The sequence below is a fragment of the Triticum dicoccoides genome, chromosome 3A (genome assembly GCF_002162155.2).
Source record: "Triticum dicoccoides isolate Atlit2015 ecotype Zavitan chromosome 3A, WEW_v2.0, whole genome shotgun sequence".
In the NCBI taxonomy this organism is placed as follows: Eukaryota; Viridiplantae; Streptophyta; class Magnoliopsida; order Poales; family Poaceae; genus Triticum; species Triticum dicoccoides.
Window position 1 is genome coordinate 230,049,141 of NC_041384.1, and position 17,055 is coordinate 230,066,195.

The following is a 17,055-nucleotide window of genomic DNA, read 5'->3' on the forward strand; positions in this document are numbered from 1 at the left end:
GTGTTTTGATGTACCGCAGATAGTTCGGAGTCCCGGATGTGATCACGGATATGACGAGGAGTCTCGAAATGGTCGAGACATAAAGATTGATACATTGGACGATGTTATTCGGACACTGGATGAGTTCCGGGGTCACAGGATAAATATCGGAGTGCCGGGGGTTATCGGAAAGCCCGGGGGGACTAATGGGCCAACATGAGCCTTGTGTGAGAGAGAGGAGAGGGTCCTAGGGCTGGCCGCGCCCCCCTTGAGGAGTCCGAATTGGACTAGGAGAGGGCGGCGCCCCCTCCCTTTCCTTCTCCCTCTCTCCCTCTCCTTCCTTCCCTCTCTCTTCCCTTGTTGGAAACCTACTAGGAATAGGATTCCTATTCCCAGTAGGAATCCTACTTGGGGCACGCCCCATTAGGGCTGACTGGCCTTGCCCCTTGCTCCTTTATATACGGGGCAGGGGGCACCGTAGAAAACACAAGTTGACAGTTGTCTTAGCGTGTGCGGTGCCCCCCTCCACAAATGTCCACCTCGGTCATATCGTTATAGTGCTTAGGCGAAGCCCTGCGTCGGTAACTTCATCATCACCGTCATCATGTCGTTGTGCTGACGAAACTCTCCCTCGGCCTCAACTGGATCAAGAGTACGAGGGACGTCACCGAGCTGAACGTGTGCAGATAGCGGAGGTGTCGTGTGTTCGGTACTTGATTGGTTGGATCACGAAGACGTTCGAGTACATCAACCGCGTTACTTAACGCTTCCGCTTTCGGTCTACGAGTGTACGTAGACACACTCTCCCCTCTCATTGCTATGCATCTCCTAGATAGATTTGCGTGATCGTAGGAAATTTTTTGAAATACCGCGTTCCCCAACACAGCCTATCGGCACAGACGCGCCTAGCTTGCTCTAGGGCACACCATCGATCATGTTGTGCTGCGAGCTGCAGTCTTTCGACGCCGATATGCCTATCTTGATCCGCAGCGCTGAAGTGACGTGCATTAAGTGTCTGCTCAACCCTTACGATGACGAGCAGCACCGCGCCGTCCATCTTTTTCTTTGCTATACGTAAAATTCCTATGGATTTTGGACTAACATTTTAGTCTCTATCTCTGCTTCTTATTACTTAAAAAGTACGTAAGGTTCAATCTTTCCTCAAAATTTATCCCCATCACCTCTTTGCCCATCCTCCCACCTCTCACCGATTTTCAGGGTTTTTCACCTTCTTCTGATTTAAACGGATCAATCATCGGTAACCCAATAACTCAGATCAATATGTAATAGAACAATAAATTCATGGTCGGTAAATAAACTGTTTTTAATAATAAAATCCGATACCGGTCAGACATGGTTGATAACCCAATAAATAGCAATAAATCCCTTGATTCGTAAGAAAATAAATATCAATCATTCTCTTATTTTTGATAAACTAATAAAGCAGATCAATCACGGACATATAATTATTCTATCAGTTTAAGAAATGATAGAAATATATGTTTTATAACCAAAACATAATCTTATTTTGTGTATTTGTTTTTTCTAACAGACGTGCATGCTCATACGTGCACATACATACTCACCCCTATGAACGCACACACGCATACCCTACCGTACGAGCACTTTCGAGAGACTGAGCCGACACATTATCTTGAAATTGACGGAGTCACCACGAATGTCTTGTAGTCGACAGGAACGTCTCCTCCCTACTGAACGCTCATCGCTGAAATGGATGGAATAAATCCAGAAAAATACGAGCACCAATGTCTAAGTCTAGAATTTGAACTCTCCTCCTAATCATCCAAACACAGGTTTTGCATCAAGATTTGTTCAGTATGATCCTCTTATTTTGTGTAAGGGGAGCTAAGTGTGTTGTTCCGTGAAGCTCGAAGTTTGTGCTTTGCACACTTTGATCGTTTGTATTCCGCCGTAGGACGTGTAATTCGGTAGCGCATGCTTTAGCGCAGTTTGGTTTCCATGCAGCTTTGCCCGCCACAGTTTGGACGGAGCATCTGCCGGACTTTGTATCGAGTTTGGTTGCTAGCGACGTTGCCGCACCAGTTTAGTTTGGTTGCTAGCTACGTTGCCGCACCAGTTGGTTAATGGAATATTTTTCCAGTAAAAAAAAAAGGTGACCACAAACTGAAAATAGAGATACAATCTCACAGCGACCAATATTACTACCTATACTGAAACTGGATACAATTTCATCGTTGCATCAACAGTAAGGAAGAACGACGATCGTATCACAGCAATTCCAAAGACAAATTGAAGAGATGGAAACAAACATAATGACCTACTGATATGACGACGTCAGTGAAAATGTAGTCTTTATGAAACCAAATTTTCTAATAGCCTTCAAGCACTGCAAATGTGAGACAGGAGTGCAGAACAACCTATGAACTCCAGTCAAGTTACCTTCAGTAAGCAACAGCTGAATATATAGCAACCACCTATATCAAAAGTATGCTTGGTAAACCGGTCGCAACATGTGCATAATGCAAATGATCTAATGTATCACATTCAATCAGAAAGCTGGTAATGATTCAACTAGAAATAAGTGGACACTAACCGCAAACAAGCTATTAACCATAACAGAAGAACACTACCATTCTGTTAAGTTCTTACAGTGGGGGTAATCAAAATACAGCCCCGTTGAATTTGAATTGCCAGTGTACCATCACAATATTCACATTGTAAGACAGAACTCCAAGAGAATTTTTATGAACACCACCAGGATCCAATTTGAGAACAAACAGGTTTAAACTATGGAAACATCTTTAACTTGAGGCTTTTTAGAGCACTCAGTTTAGGTGCGCTATTTTTCCTTTCTCTTACTCATCAACATCCCAATTTAGGTCTTCATCGTCTTCCACAGAGTTCAACCGTTTTCTGATATCCTCCACTTTGCTACTAGGGCTTGACCGTGGACTCCCCGCTTTCTTCTCATCTTGATCACCAACATCCTCAATCTCCTCCCAGCTAAGATCTTCCTCCTGCACTGATGGTCGAGACACCAGTGATAAATCACTCTCCTTACATGAGTCGCCAGCTTCAGTCTTCTCTTCCTGCCCAGTGCCATTGCTTGACTTTGGTGTCGATGCCTCACCGCTGGATTCACCATTATCGTCCTTTGGCGCTACCAAAATCATCTCCTTATCTTCCGCTGCGTATTTTTCATTCACTGCTACTTCTTGTTTTCCCTCAACCTGTGCTTCATGGCTAACAGACTCACCGATTTGCTCCTCTTTCTTATCTGGTATTGTGACAGTGCCTTGTTTGTGATCACCTTGAATATCATCCTCGTCATCAACCTCCCAGCTGAGTTCTTCCTCGTCTTCCTTCGACATGGCCCTGCTTACAAGTTTGGTGCGGACATCCTCTGCTTGCCTGAGCTTGTCCACCGCAAAGAAATACCTGCACCAGAACATGTCATAGGCTACCACCGAAGGCACAAGCCTCTCCACGAAGCTCTCCAACCCAGGACTCTCCCTGAGCACGCCTTCAATCTCATCTTTTCTCTCTTCGACGCTGAATGCCTCCTGCCACCTGCTGAACCCCTCGGCATCCTCAGGCTCCTCGGTGAATGTGGTAGGATCGGCACGCAGCGCCAGAACCTGTGCCTCGAAACGAGTGTACTTCTTGGATGGAAGGGACGAACGCCAGGAGGCTCCGGAGGCGGACTCAGAGAGTTGGGATGAGCCGTCGCCGGTCGCATCTTCGCCATCAGCGTCGACAGATCGGAGCGCCTCGTTGGCATGGGAAAGAAGTCCAGCAGCGGCAGCCCCAAGGTCATCGACAGCCTGTCCGACGGACTCGAGCCTGTCGGAAGCGACGGACGCACCGGCCTCGAGCGCGCCAGGGAGCGCCGCCGCAGCTCGCGCAGCGGCTGCACGAAGGGCCGTGGTCTCGACGCGGAGGCCAGACCCGAGGTCCTGGAGGTCGCGGCGGTAGCCCTCGAGCACCGACTCCGACCGCGACGAGAACGTCTTCATCAATCCTCCGAAGCTCCACCCGCCGCCGGAAACACCCTCCTCCCCCGCCTCCTCCTCCGGAGCCTCGGCTTCTTGCTCGTCGTCCTCATCCTCCGAGGCTTCCTGCTCGTCCCGCGGAGGCAAGTCCTCCGCGAGCGTCTTGATCAGCCCAGCGAAACTCCATCCGCCGCCGGAGCCACCCCCTTCCTCTCCCTGCACTTCATCCGCTGCCGCCATGCCGCCTTGCCCGCCCTCATCCTGCTCTTCCCTCTGCCCCTCAATCTCCTCGGCGAGTGTCTTCATCAGCCCACCGAAGCTCCACCCGCCACCAGAATCGCCGCCCCCGTCCCTCTCCGCTGCTTGCTCGCCCTCCCGCTCCTCCTCCTCGCCCTCCTCTTCCTCGTGCTCGCCGGCGGCGGCGGCGGAGAACACAGAGTTGAAGAAATTATCCATGAGAGCGCGTGGGGACTAGGGTTCGGATTTGGATCTGGACTCTCGAGGCTGGAGGGGGTGGCGTCAGGAGATAGATCGCCTTGCCGTCGGCGAGCGTTCGTTTTTTCCCCTTTTTCTTTTCTCGCTACCATGTGATATGATCATAGCGTTTGGCTCTTACTATGACCTATAGGCCCTGGTGTGATGGGGCCCTTACATCAGTGAGGGTGTAAGAGTTCCGTAAGCGATCACTAGTACTAGTAGGACACACTTCGGCTCGGTGCGATTAGGGCCAGGTGGGACTGGTGGAGCTCTGCCTGCCTAACGGGTCCGGATCCACGGAAGTTTGGTAAGTGTGCGTAAGATCTATTCCACGCGTCTCATGATATAAGAGCGTTTTTACACTGTAGTCGGTAAATAATTCAATACGATCAATTGGCCGAGCATTGGGTCGGTCGCTTGTGCATTCGTCACGCGCTGCAGAATCCATCAACTTCAAGGCACCACGCGTTTTTGCAGCCCCACACATAGCCCTCTTCCCCTCAATCACTATCTTCTTTCTTTCCCTCGTCTTTTCTTCTTTCCACCCCGCTTGCGCGCTCGTCGCCATGGCCTTCTTCTCCTTCTCCCCCACCGCACAGACATGCCGCAGAGCTCTAGGCCGTGCACGGATGCTGCGACTAGCAATGCATCATCGCTGGGAACCACATGTCTGCGTGTTGCATTTCTGTGGCCATGGCTTGCAAGCTCTTGGTCACGGGCAGAGACCACAAGGTTCGCGAGCTGCAACCACTGCGATGCATGTTGCCACCGACGATTCTTTTTGCTGGAATCAGTGACGCCAATTGCTGGAACCGGCTATGCAATTTGTCGGAACACGAAGTCGACGGCGTGTGGCCGCAATGTTGTTTTGCTGCAACAAGCGATGCAATTTGCTTGAACCGGCGGTTGCCACTGCTAGGATTGGCGACGACCACGACGGTGATAGGGGTGATGTAGCCAGCAACATAAATGCTAGAAACATGGTGCCATTTTGCTAGAACCGGTGATGTCATTTACTACAACCGGCGACGCAAATGTTGCGACCTGCATGGCGAGCTACAATTAGCGGCGACGATGTTTTCTGATGTAACCATGCATCTTTGTTTGCTATGACCAACAATAATCACTACCACGATGGCGGCCATGTTTTTTGCGACTAACAAAGGTGTGTTCCTAAGTGGCGACGAGAGAAGACGAATGTGGGCGGCCGAGGACAAGCACAGGCGGCATGGGGTGCCCAGCAAGCACGGGGCAACCAAGGGTGAGCGTGAGGTGGCTGGCGAGCGCGGAGATCATTCTTTTTTCATGCGCATGTGTGGGAAGAGGGAAGATGGCAGCGACGACCTAGTATGCGTCTATCTGTGTCGTTGACACACTTGCAATCTGGTGCTCGGCAGGCGACCGGACGAAAGTTGAGCCGGCTGGCCGACGCCTAGCATCGTCCATTGTTTTGTGTCTCCTTACATATGTGACTGAATTGGACCTGGCTGAGTGAATACAGGATAAAAACATTTGTGCACATAGTTTGTTTGCCTACATCCTCCCCAGCCTAGCTAAGAAGAAACATACGCATGGTATTTGGTTGTAGGCATGTTCTAGGCACATGCAGGGTGCATGGTGTTTTGCAAGGCATGTGGTTTGGTAACCTCTTGTTGAAGTGGTGGGTTACTAGCACACTTACAGGCTCAACATAGATAAACAGGCATAGCAAAAACCCATATACCAGAGTCTTATGCACACTCAAAGGCAGTTAAACAACAAGCAATGACGTAAAAATCTAAAACATCCTATGCAAAAGTCTTAACGGTGCAGAGATAACTTCATAGACATCTATGGCAAAGGCCCCCTTGTGCCTCTTGCACTTGGCCACCACCTCAACGCCGTCGACATTGAAGACGATCACCTTCGGGGTGTTGGGAGTCGTCGGCTTGAAGGTGACGAGGTACCTGATCCTAATTTGGTGAACAACGGCAAAGGAGGCGCTACCCTTATCAAGGGTGAGCTTGTCGTTGATCATACGGACCATCACCCTCTAGGTGCAGCCGGTGTTCGTCCTCAACATGAATTCCTCTGGGACGGTGGTCAAGTGCTTGGTGAACTCAAGGGGCATCGGCAGTGAAAGTACATCTAATCCCGTGGGTGGTTTGGTAATTTATGTCAACATACATATCATTGAACTAATACCTATTCAAAGAATATTTCAGGAAAGTTCATTTTAGATACAACTTGGGAGGTGAAATTGGACCCCTCAAAATGTTATGGACAAGTGTTGGTTCATGCCTCAAGACTCTCCATTTTATATTTAAGTTATCGAAGATCACATCGAGTCTATAGGTATGCCGATACTATTAAAAGGGGATGAGGTTGAGAAGACGAGTTCATTGCTCAAGTGCTTAGAGATCAAGCTCCAATAACCTTAGACACACTCATAATTTCCCAATATATCAAATACAAAGTGTTACTCGGACTCACTGAACCATTTCTATCAGGGTCACCGAGCCAAACAGATATAGTCGTTGTCCCAAACCCTAGTTGTATCGGTCCCAACGAGATGTCCATTTGGACTCACTGAGGCAAATATGTCAACCTTCTATAAGACGTTCAGAATTTATGATTGGTTTCAGTTGGTGACACTGAAGCGTGCAAAAGTGCTTAGGTCATCACATCTCAGAGCCACGGATCAGTTTCACCTGATGTGACTGAACAATCTAAAGTTGAAGCCTCTTGTACATACCAGTCTGACTAGATAAACTAGTTGGTCTCACGGGTGTGTTCGAAAGGGTGTGTAACGATCTAATTTTTGTGTTGTATATATATACCCCCCCCCCACCACCACCACCAGCTCCAACATTGTCTAGCGAAGCAAAACCACCCATAACCATATTTTTGAGAGAGAGCTCCACTTTCTTGTGCCGATTTCAAAGAGGATTCCACTCCAACCATTTATCTTTGATTTCTAGTCACCTCATTGCTTTACACCCAAATTCTCTCCTACCAAAGCCAAAAATGTGTGAGAGGGTTTCAGTGTTGAGGAGGTTATCTTTCGAAGCACAAGAGCAAGGTGTTCATCATCAACAACACCGTCTATTAACTCTTGGAGGGAGGTGCCTACTAGATTGGCTAGGTGTGCTTGTAAGTCTTCAACTGTCGTGAACAAGCCAAGAAGTTTGTGAGGGCTTGGAGATCGCCTACTTCACGAAGATCTAGCCAAGTGAGACTAGTCCTTCATGGGCGTAAGTCGCGGTGGGATATTCAAGGTTGCTTCTTCATAGACCCTTCATGGGTGCGAGCCCTTTGTGGACTCGATTCCTTCGTAGAATATCGCAACCTAGATCTTCGTGATCTTAGCTCATCTATAGATCAAAGCCTCCATCTATGTGGACGTGCGATATCACCACCTATTGGAACCTATTGGGGAACGTAGTAATTTCAAAAAAATTCCTACGCACACGCATAATCATGGTGATGCATAGCAACGAGAGGGAACAGTATCGTCCACGTACCCTCGTAGACCGGAAGCGGAAGCATTATGAGAACGCGGTTGATGTAGTCGAACGTCTTCACGATCCGACCGATCCAAGTACCGAACGCATGACACCTCTGAGTTCAGCACACGTTCAGGTTGATGACGTCCCACGAACTCCGATCCAGTGGAGCTTCACGGAAGAGTTCCGTCAGCACGACAGCGTGATGACGGTGATGATGTTGCTACCATTGCAGGGCTTCGCCTAAGCACCGCTACGATATGATCGAGGTGGATTATGATGGAGGGGGGGCACCGCACAAGGCTAAGGGATCAATGATCAACTTGTGTGTCCTAGGGTGCCCCCTGACCCTGTATATAAAGGAGCAAGGGGGGAGGTTGGCCGGCCCCTGTAGGGCGCGCCAGGAGGAGGAGTCCTCCTCCTAGTAGGACTAGGACTCCCCTTTCCTACTCCTACTAGGAGGAGGAAAGGAAGGGGGAGAGGAGAAGGAAGGAGAGGGAAGGCAATGGGGAAAGGGCGGCCGACCCCCTAGTCCAATTCGGTTTGGGATAGGGGGGCGCCCTACCTCCTCACTTCCACCACTTGGCCCATGAGGCCCATTACTTCTTCCTCGTATTCCTGTAACTCCCCGGTACTCCGAAAAATACCTGAATCACTCGGAACCTTTCCGATGTCCGAATATAGTCGTCCAATATATCGATCTTTACGTCTCAACCATTTCGAGACTCCTCGTCATGTCTCCGATCTCACCCAGGACTCTGGACGACCTTCAGTACATCAAATCACATAAACTCATAATACCGATCGTCATCGAACGTTAAGCGTGCGGACCCTACAGGTTCGAGAAATATGTAGACATGACCAAGACACATCTCCGGTCAATAACCAATAGCGAAACTGGATGTTCATATTGGCTCCTACATATTCTATGAAGATCTTTATCGGTCAAACCGCATAACAACATACGTTGTTCCCTTTGTCACCGGTATGTTACTTGCCCGAGATTCGATCATCGGTATCTCAATACCTAGTTCAATCTCATTACCGGCAAGTCTCTTTACTCGTTTCCGTAATGCATCACCCCGCAACTAACTCATTAGTTGCATTGCTTGCAAGGCTTATAGTGATGTGCACTACCGAGAGGGCCTAGAGATACCTCTCCGACAATCGGAGTGACAAATCCTAATCTCGATCTATGCCAACTCAACAAGTACCATCGGAGACACCTGTAGATCACCTTTATAATCACCCAGTTATGTTGTGACGTTTGGTAGCACACAAAGTGTTTCTCCGGTATTCAGGAGTTGCATAATCACATAGTCTGAGGAACATGTATAAGTCATGAAGAAAGCAGTACCAACAAACTAAACGATCATCGTGCTAAGCTAACGGAATGGGTCAAGTCAATCACATCATTCTCTAATGATGTGGTCCCGTTAATCAAATGACAACTCATGTCTATGGCTAGGAAACTTAACCATCTTTGATTCAACGAGCTAGTCAAGTAGAGGCATACTAGTGACACTCTGTTTGTCTATGTATTCACATATGTACTAAGTTTCCGGTTAATACAATTCTAGCATGAATAATAAACATTTATCATGATATAAGGAAATAAATAATAACTTTTATTGCCTCTAGGGCATATTTCCTTCAGTCTCCCACTTGCACTAGAGTCAATAATCTAGTTCACATCTTTATGTGATTTGTTCACATCTCCATGTGACTAATACCCAAAGGGTTTACTAGAGTCAATAATCTAGTTCACATAGCTATGTGATTAACACCCAAAGAGTGATCATGTTTTGCTTGTGAGAGAAATTTAGTCAACGGGTCTGCAACATTTAGATCCATATGTATTTCGCAAATTTCTATGTCTACAATGCTCTACACGGAGCTACTCTAGCTAATTACTCCCACTTCCAATATGTATCCAGATCGAGACTTAGAATCATCTAGATCGACGTAAAAAGCTTGCATCGACGTAACTCTTTACGACGAACTCTTTTATCACCTCCATAACCGTGAAATATTTCCTTAGTCCTCTAAGGATAATTTTGACCGCTGTCCAGTGATCTACTCCTAGATCACTATTGTACTCCCTTGCTAGAAAGATGCTAAGGTATACAATAGGATTGGTAGACAGCATAGCATAGTTTATAGAACCTATGACTGAGGCATAGGGAATGACTTTTCATTCTCTTTCTATTTTCTGTTGTGGTCGGGTTTTGAGTCTTTACTCAACTTCACACCTTGCAACACAGGCAAGAACTACTTCTTTGACTGTTCCATTTTGAACTACTTCAAAATCTTGTCAAGGTATGTACTCATTGAAAAAACTTATCAAGCGTCTTGATCTATCTCTATAGATCTTGATGCTCAATGTGTAAGCAGCTTCATCGAGGTCTTTCTTTGAAAAACTCTTTTAAGACACTCCTTTATGCTTTCCAGAAAAATCTACATTATTTCCGATCAATAATATGTCATTCACATATACTTATCAGAAATGTTGTAGTGCTCCCACTCACTTTCTTGTAAATACAGGCTTCACCGCAAGTCTGTATAAAACCATATGCTTTGATCACTTTATCAAAGCATATATTCCAACTCCGAGATGCTTGCACCAGTCCATAGATGGATCGCTGGAGCTTGCTCACTTTGTTAGCACCTTTGGGATCGACAAAACCTTCTGGTTGCATCATATACAACTCTTCTTTTGAGAAATCCATGAAGGAATACAATTTTGACATCCATTTTCCAGATTTCAAAAAATGCGGCAACTGCTAACATGATTCGGACAGACTTTTAAGCATCGATACGAGTGAGAAAATCGCATCGTAGTCAACACCTTGAAACTTGTCAAAAACATTTTGCGACAATTCGAGCTTTGTAGATAGTAACACTACTATCAGCGTCCGTCTTCCTCTTGAAGATCCATTTATTCTTAATGACTCACCGATCATCGGGCAAGTCAATCAAAGTCCATACTTTGTTCTCCTACATGGATCCCATCTCAAATTTCATGGCCTCAAGCCATTTTGTGGAATCTGGGCTCATCATCGCTTCCTCATAGTTCGTAGGTTCGTCATGGTCAACTAACATGCCATCCAGAATAGGATTACCGTACCACTCTGGTGCGGATCTCACTCTGGTTGACCTACGAGGTTCGGTAGTAACTTGATGTGAAGTTACATGATCATCATCATTAGCTTCCTCACTAATTGGTGTAGGAGTCACAGGAACAGATTTCTGTGATGAACTACTTTCCAATAAGGGAGCAGGTATAGTTACCTCATCAAGTTCTACTTTCCTCCCACTCACTTCTTTCGAGAGAAACTCCTTCTCTAGAAAGGATCCATTCTTAGCAACGAATGTCTTGCCTTCAGATCTGTGATAGAAGGTGTACCCAACTGTCTCCTTTGGGTATCCTATGAAGACACATTTCTCCTATTTGGGTTTGAGCTTATCAGGATGAAACTTTTTCACATAAGCATCGCAACCCCAAACTTTAAGAAATGACAACTTTGGTTTCTTGCCAAACCACAGTTCATATGGCGTCGTCTCAACGGATTTAGATGGTGCCCTATTTAACGTGAATGTAGCTGTCTCTAATGCATAACCCCAAAACGATAGTGGTAAATCCGTAAGAGACATCATAGATTGCACCATATCTAATAAAGTACGGTTACGATGTTCGGACACACCATTGCGATGTGGTGTTCCAGGTGGCGTGAGTTGCGAAACTATTCTGCATTGTTTCAAATGAAGACCAAACTCATAACTCAAATATTCTCCTCCACGATCAGACCGCAGAAACTTTATTTTCTTGTTACAATGATTTTCCACTTCACTCTGAAATTATTTGAACTTTTCAAATGTTTCAGATTTATGTTTCATCAAGAAGATATACCCATATCTTACTCAAATCATCTATCAAGGTCAGAACATAAGGATACTTGCCGCGAGCCTCAACACTCATTGGACTGCATACATCAGCATGTATTATTTCCAATAAGTATGTTGCTCGCTCCATTGTTCCGTAGAACGGAGTCTTAGTCATCTTGCCCATGAGGCATGGTTCGCAAGCATCAACTGATTCATAATCAAGTGATTCCAAAAGCCCATCAGCATGGATTTTCTTCATGCGCTTTACACCAATATGACCTAAACGGTAGTGCCACGAATAAGTTGCACTATCATTATTAACTTTGCATCTTTTGGCTTCAATATTATGAATATGTGTATCACTACGATCGAGATTCAATAAACCATTCACCTTGGGTGTATGACCATTGAAGGTTTTATTCATGTAAATAGAACAACAATTATTCTCTGACTTTAAATGAATAACCGTTTTGCAATAAACATGATCAAATCATATTCATGCTTAACGCAAACACCAAATAACATTTATTTAGGTTCAACACTAATCCCAAAAGTATAGGGAGTGTGCGGTGATGATCATATAAATCTTGGAACCACTTCCAACACACATCGTCACTTCACCCTTAACTAGTCTCTATTCATTCTGCAACTCCCGTTTCGAGTTACTAATATCAGCAACTGAACTAGTAACGGACACTGAGGGGTTGCTATAAACACTAGTAAAGTACACATCAATAACATGTATATCAAATATACCTTTGTTCACTTTGCCATCCTTCTTATCCGCCAAATACTTGGGGCAGTTCTGCTTCTAGTGACCAGTCCCTTTGAAGTAGAAGCACTTAGTCTCAGGCTTAGGTCTAGACTTGGGCTTCTTCACTTGAGAAGCAACTTGCTTGACGTTCTTCTTGAAGTTACCCTTCTTCCCTTTGCCCTTTTCTTGAAACTAGTGGTCTTGTCAACCATCAACACTTGATGCTTTTCTTGATTTCTACCTTCGTCGATTTCAGCATCACGAAGAGCTTGGGAATCATTTCTGTTATCCCTTGAATATTATAGTTTATCACGAAGTTCCAGTAACTTGGTGATAGTGACTAGATAACTCTGTCAATCACTATCTTATCTGGAAGATTAACTCCCACTTGATTCAAGTGATTGTAGTACTCAGACATTTTGAGCACATGCTCACTAGCTGCGATATTCTCCTCCATCTTGTAGGCAAAGTGCTTGTCAAAGGTCTCATATCTTTCGACATGGGCATGAGTCTGAAATACTAATTTCAACTCTTGGAACATCTCATATGCTCTGTGGCGTTCAAAACATCTTTGAAGCCCCGATTCTAAGCCGTTTGGCGTGCACTAAACTATCAAGTAGTCATCATATCGAGCTTGCCAAACATTCATAACATGTGCATCTTCTCCTGCAATCAGTCTGTCACCTAGCGGTGCATCAAGGACATAATTCTTCTGTGCAGCAATGACGATAATCCTCAGATCACGGATCCAATCCGCATCATTGCTACTAACATCTTTCAACTTAGTTTTTCTCTAGGAACATATCAAAATAAACAGGGAGCTACATCGCGAGCTATTGATCTACAACATAGTTATGCAAATTATATCAGGACTAAGTTCATGATAAATTAAAGTTCAATTAATCATATTACTTAAGAACTCCCACTTAGATAGACATCCCTCTAATCATCTAAGTGATCATGTGATCCAAATCAACTAAACCATGACCCATCATCACGTGAAATGGAGTAGTTTTCAATGGTGAACATCACTATGTTGATCATATCTACTATATGATTCACGCTCGACCTTTCGGTCTTAGTGTTCCGAGGCCATATCTGCATATGCTAGGATCATCAAGTTTAACCCGAGTATTTCTGCGTGTGCAAAACTGGCTTGCACCCGTTGTATGTGAACGTAGAGCTTATCACACCCAATCATCACGTGGTGTCTCGACATGACGAACTTTGGCAATGATGCATACTCAGGGAGAACACTTGTACCTTGAAATTTAGTGAGAGATCATCTTATAATGCTACCGCCGAACTAAGCAAAATAAGATGCATAAAGGATAAACATCACATGCAATCAAAATATGTGACATGATATGGCCATGATCATCTTGCGGCTTTGATCTCCATCTCCAAAGTACCGTCTTGATCTCTATTGTCACTGGCATGACACCATGATCTCCGTCATCTTGATCTCTATCAATGTGTCATCATATGGTCGTCTCGCCAACTATTGCTCTTGCAACTATTGCTATCGCATAGCGATAAAGTAAAGCAATTGTATGGCGCTTGCATCTTATGCAATAAAGAGACAACCATAAGGCTTATGCCAGTTGCCGATAACTTTAACAAAACATGATCATCTCATACAACAATTTATATCTCATCACGTCTTGACCATATCACATCACAACATGCCCTGCAAAAACAAGTTAGACATCCTCTACTTTGTTATTGCAAGTTTTACATGGCTGGTACAGGCTGAGCAATAACCGTTCTTACCTATGCATCAAAAACCACAACGCGGTATAGTGATTGCTTTTTGATCTTCAGTAAGAACCATGTTCATTGAATCCGATTCAACTAAAGCTGGAGAAACAGACACCCACTAGCCACCTGTGTGCGAAGCACGTCGGTAGAACCAGTCTCGCGTAAGCATACGCGTAATGTCGGTCTGGGCCGCTTCATCCAACAATGCCGCTGAATCAAGAATCAACTAGTGACGGCAAGCAATATGTATATATCCACACCCACAACTCCTTTGTGTTCTACTCGTGCATATAACATATACGCATAAACCTGGCTCGGATGCCATTGTTGGGGAACATAGTAATTTCAAAAAAATTCCTACGCACATGCAAGATCATGGTGATGCATAGCAACGAGAGGGAAGAGTATCGTCCACGTACCCTTGTAGACCATAAGCGGAAGCATTATGAGAACGTGGTTGATGTAGTCGAACGTCTTCATAATCCGACCGATCCAAGTACCGAACGCACGACACCTCCGAGTTCAGCACACGTTCAGCTCGATGACGTCCCACGAACTCCGATCCAGTGGAGCTTCATGGGAGAGTTCTATCAGCACGACGGCATGATGACGGTGATGATGTTGCTACCGACACAGGGCTTCGCCTAAGCACCGCTACAATATGATCAAGGTGGATTATGGTGGAGGGGGGCACCGCACATGGCTAAGGGATCAATGATCAACTTGTCTGTCCTAGGGTACCCCCCTGCCCCTGTATATAAAGGAGCAAGGGGGGAGGCCGGCCGGCCCCTGTAGGGCATGCCAGGTGGAGGAGTCCTCCTCCTAGTAGGAGTAGGACTCCCTTTCCTACTCCTACTAGGAGGAGGGAAGGAAGGGGGGAGAGGAGAAGGAAGGAGATGTAGGAAAAGGGGGAAAGGGGGGCCGGCCCCCCTAGTCCAATTCGTATTGGGCTAGGGGGCCGCGCGCCTTGCCTCCTCACTTCCACCACTTGGCCCATGAGGCCCATTACTTCTTCCTCGTATTCCCGTAACTCCCCGGTACTTTGAAAAAATACCCGGATCACTCGGAACCTTTTCGATGTCCGAAATAATCGTCCAATATATTGATCTTTACGTCTCAACCATTTCGAGACTCCTCGTCATGTCCCCGATCTCATACGGGACTCCGAACTACCTTCGGTACATCAAATCACATAAACTCATAATACCGATCGTCACCGAACATTAAGCGTGCGGAGCCTACGGGTTCGAGAACTATGTAGACATGACCGAGACACGTCTCCGGTCAATAACCAATAGCGGAACCTGGATGTTCATATTGGCTCCTACATATTCTACGAAGATCTTTATCGGTCAAACCGCATAACAACATACGTTGTTCGCTTTGTCATCGGGATGTTACTTGCCCGAGATTCGATTGTCGGTATCTCAATACCTAGTTCATTCTCGTTACCGGCAAGTCTCTGTACTTGTTTCCGTAATGCATCATCCCGCAACTAACTCATTAGTTGCATTGCTTGCAAGGCTTATAGTGATGTGCACTACCGAGAGGGCCTAGAGATACCTCTCCGACAATCGGAGTGACAAATCCTAATCTCGATCTATGCCAACTCAACAAGTACCATCGGAGACACCTGTAGAGCACATTTACAATCACCCAGTTACGTTGTGATGTTTGGTAGCACACAAAGTGTTCCTCCGGTATTCGGGAGTTGCATAACCTCATAGTTAGAGGAACATGTATAAGTTATGAAGAAAGCAGTAGCAACAAACTAAACGATCATCGTGCTAAGCTAACGGAATGGGTCAAGTCAATCACATCATTCTCTAATGATGTGATCCCGTTAATAAAATGACAACTCATGTCTATGGCTAGGAAACTTAACCATCTTTGATTCAACGAGCTAGTCAAGTAGAGACATACTAGTGACACTCTGTTTGTCTATGTATTCACACATGTACTAAGTTTCCGGTTAATACAATTCTAGCATGAATAATAAACATTTATCATCATATAAGGAAATAAATAATAACTTTATTATTGCCTCTAGGGCATATTTCCTTCAGGACCATGGGTCGAAAATCTTCATTTTCTCAACATTGTGTTTGCATACCTCTAAACTCAAATTCCTACTTTACTAGTGATGACCCATAAGTGTAGAGGACCACAACAGTCTTAGAGGGTAGTATTTCACCCAAATTTGTTGAGTCGACAAAAGGGGAACCAAAGAATATTTATAAGTCTTAGCAATTGAGTTGTCAATTCAACCACACTTGAGAATCACTTCCTTACATCAATTTATTAGTAGCACAATAATATGATAACAGTGATAGCGATGGTAATAGAATAACATTAGTAGCAATAGTAATAACAGTTTTGTAGCAAAACACAACAACAGTAGTAACGTGAGCAAAAACAATAGTATTAAAGTGCAGGCTTGGAGTAGCGATGGATACTTGGATGAGATTGAATATGTAACAGTCACAACCTAGAGCAACACGTAATAACTCCAATTTATCAAGCATATGTAGGCATGTATTCCGTATATAGTTATACTTGCTTGCGATGGTAACTCGAATAACATATTTTTTCCTACCACCTCCCCCGGTGGCAGCTGGGTCCTAATGGAAACCAAGGCTAATTAAGGTGCTCATTTTAATAGAGAACGGGAATAAAGCATTAACACACAATTGAAAGTACCACGATGTCGCCTAGAGGGGGGGTGAATAGGCGTTTTAAA

At 45.3% G+C, this 17,055-nt stretch overlaps 1 protein-coding gene across 1 annotated transcript; it reads right to left on the reverse strand.

Annotated features, from left to right (window-relative positions):
* Positions 1–2,543: 2,543 nt before the first annotated feature.
* On the reverse strand, positions 2,544–4,558 carry LOC119267970 (BSD domain-containing protein C22A12.14c-like). Its single transcript, XM_037549439.1, has one exon. The coding sequence runs from the start codon at positions 4,407–4,409 to the stop codon at positions 2,817–2,819; it is 1,593 nt and encodes a 530-aa protein (XP_037405336.1). The 5' UTR covers positions 4,410–4,558; the 3' UTR covers positions 2,544–2,816.
* Positions 4,559–17,055: the final 12,497 nt, after the last annotated feature.

Excerpts from the sequence above, each read along its gene's own strand:
- LOC119267970 (XM_037549439.1), bottom strand. The coding sequence starts at position 4,409 with ATGGATAATTTCTTCAACTCTGTGTTCTCCGCCGCCGCCGCCGGCGAG.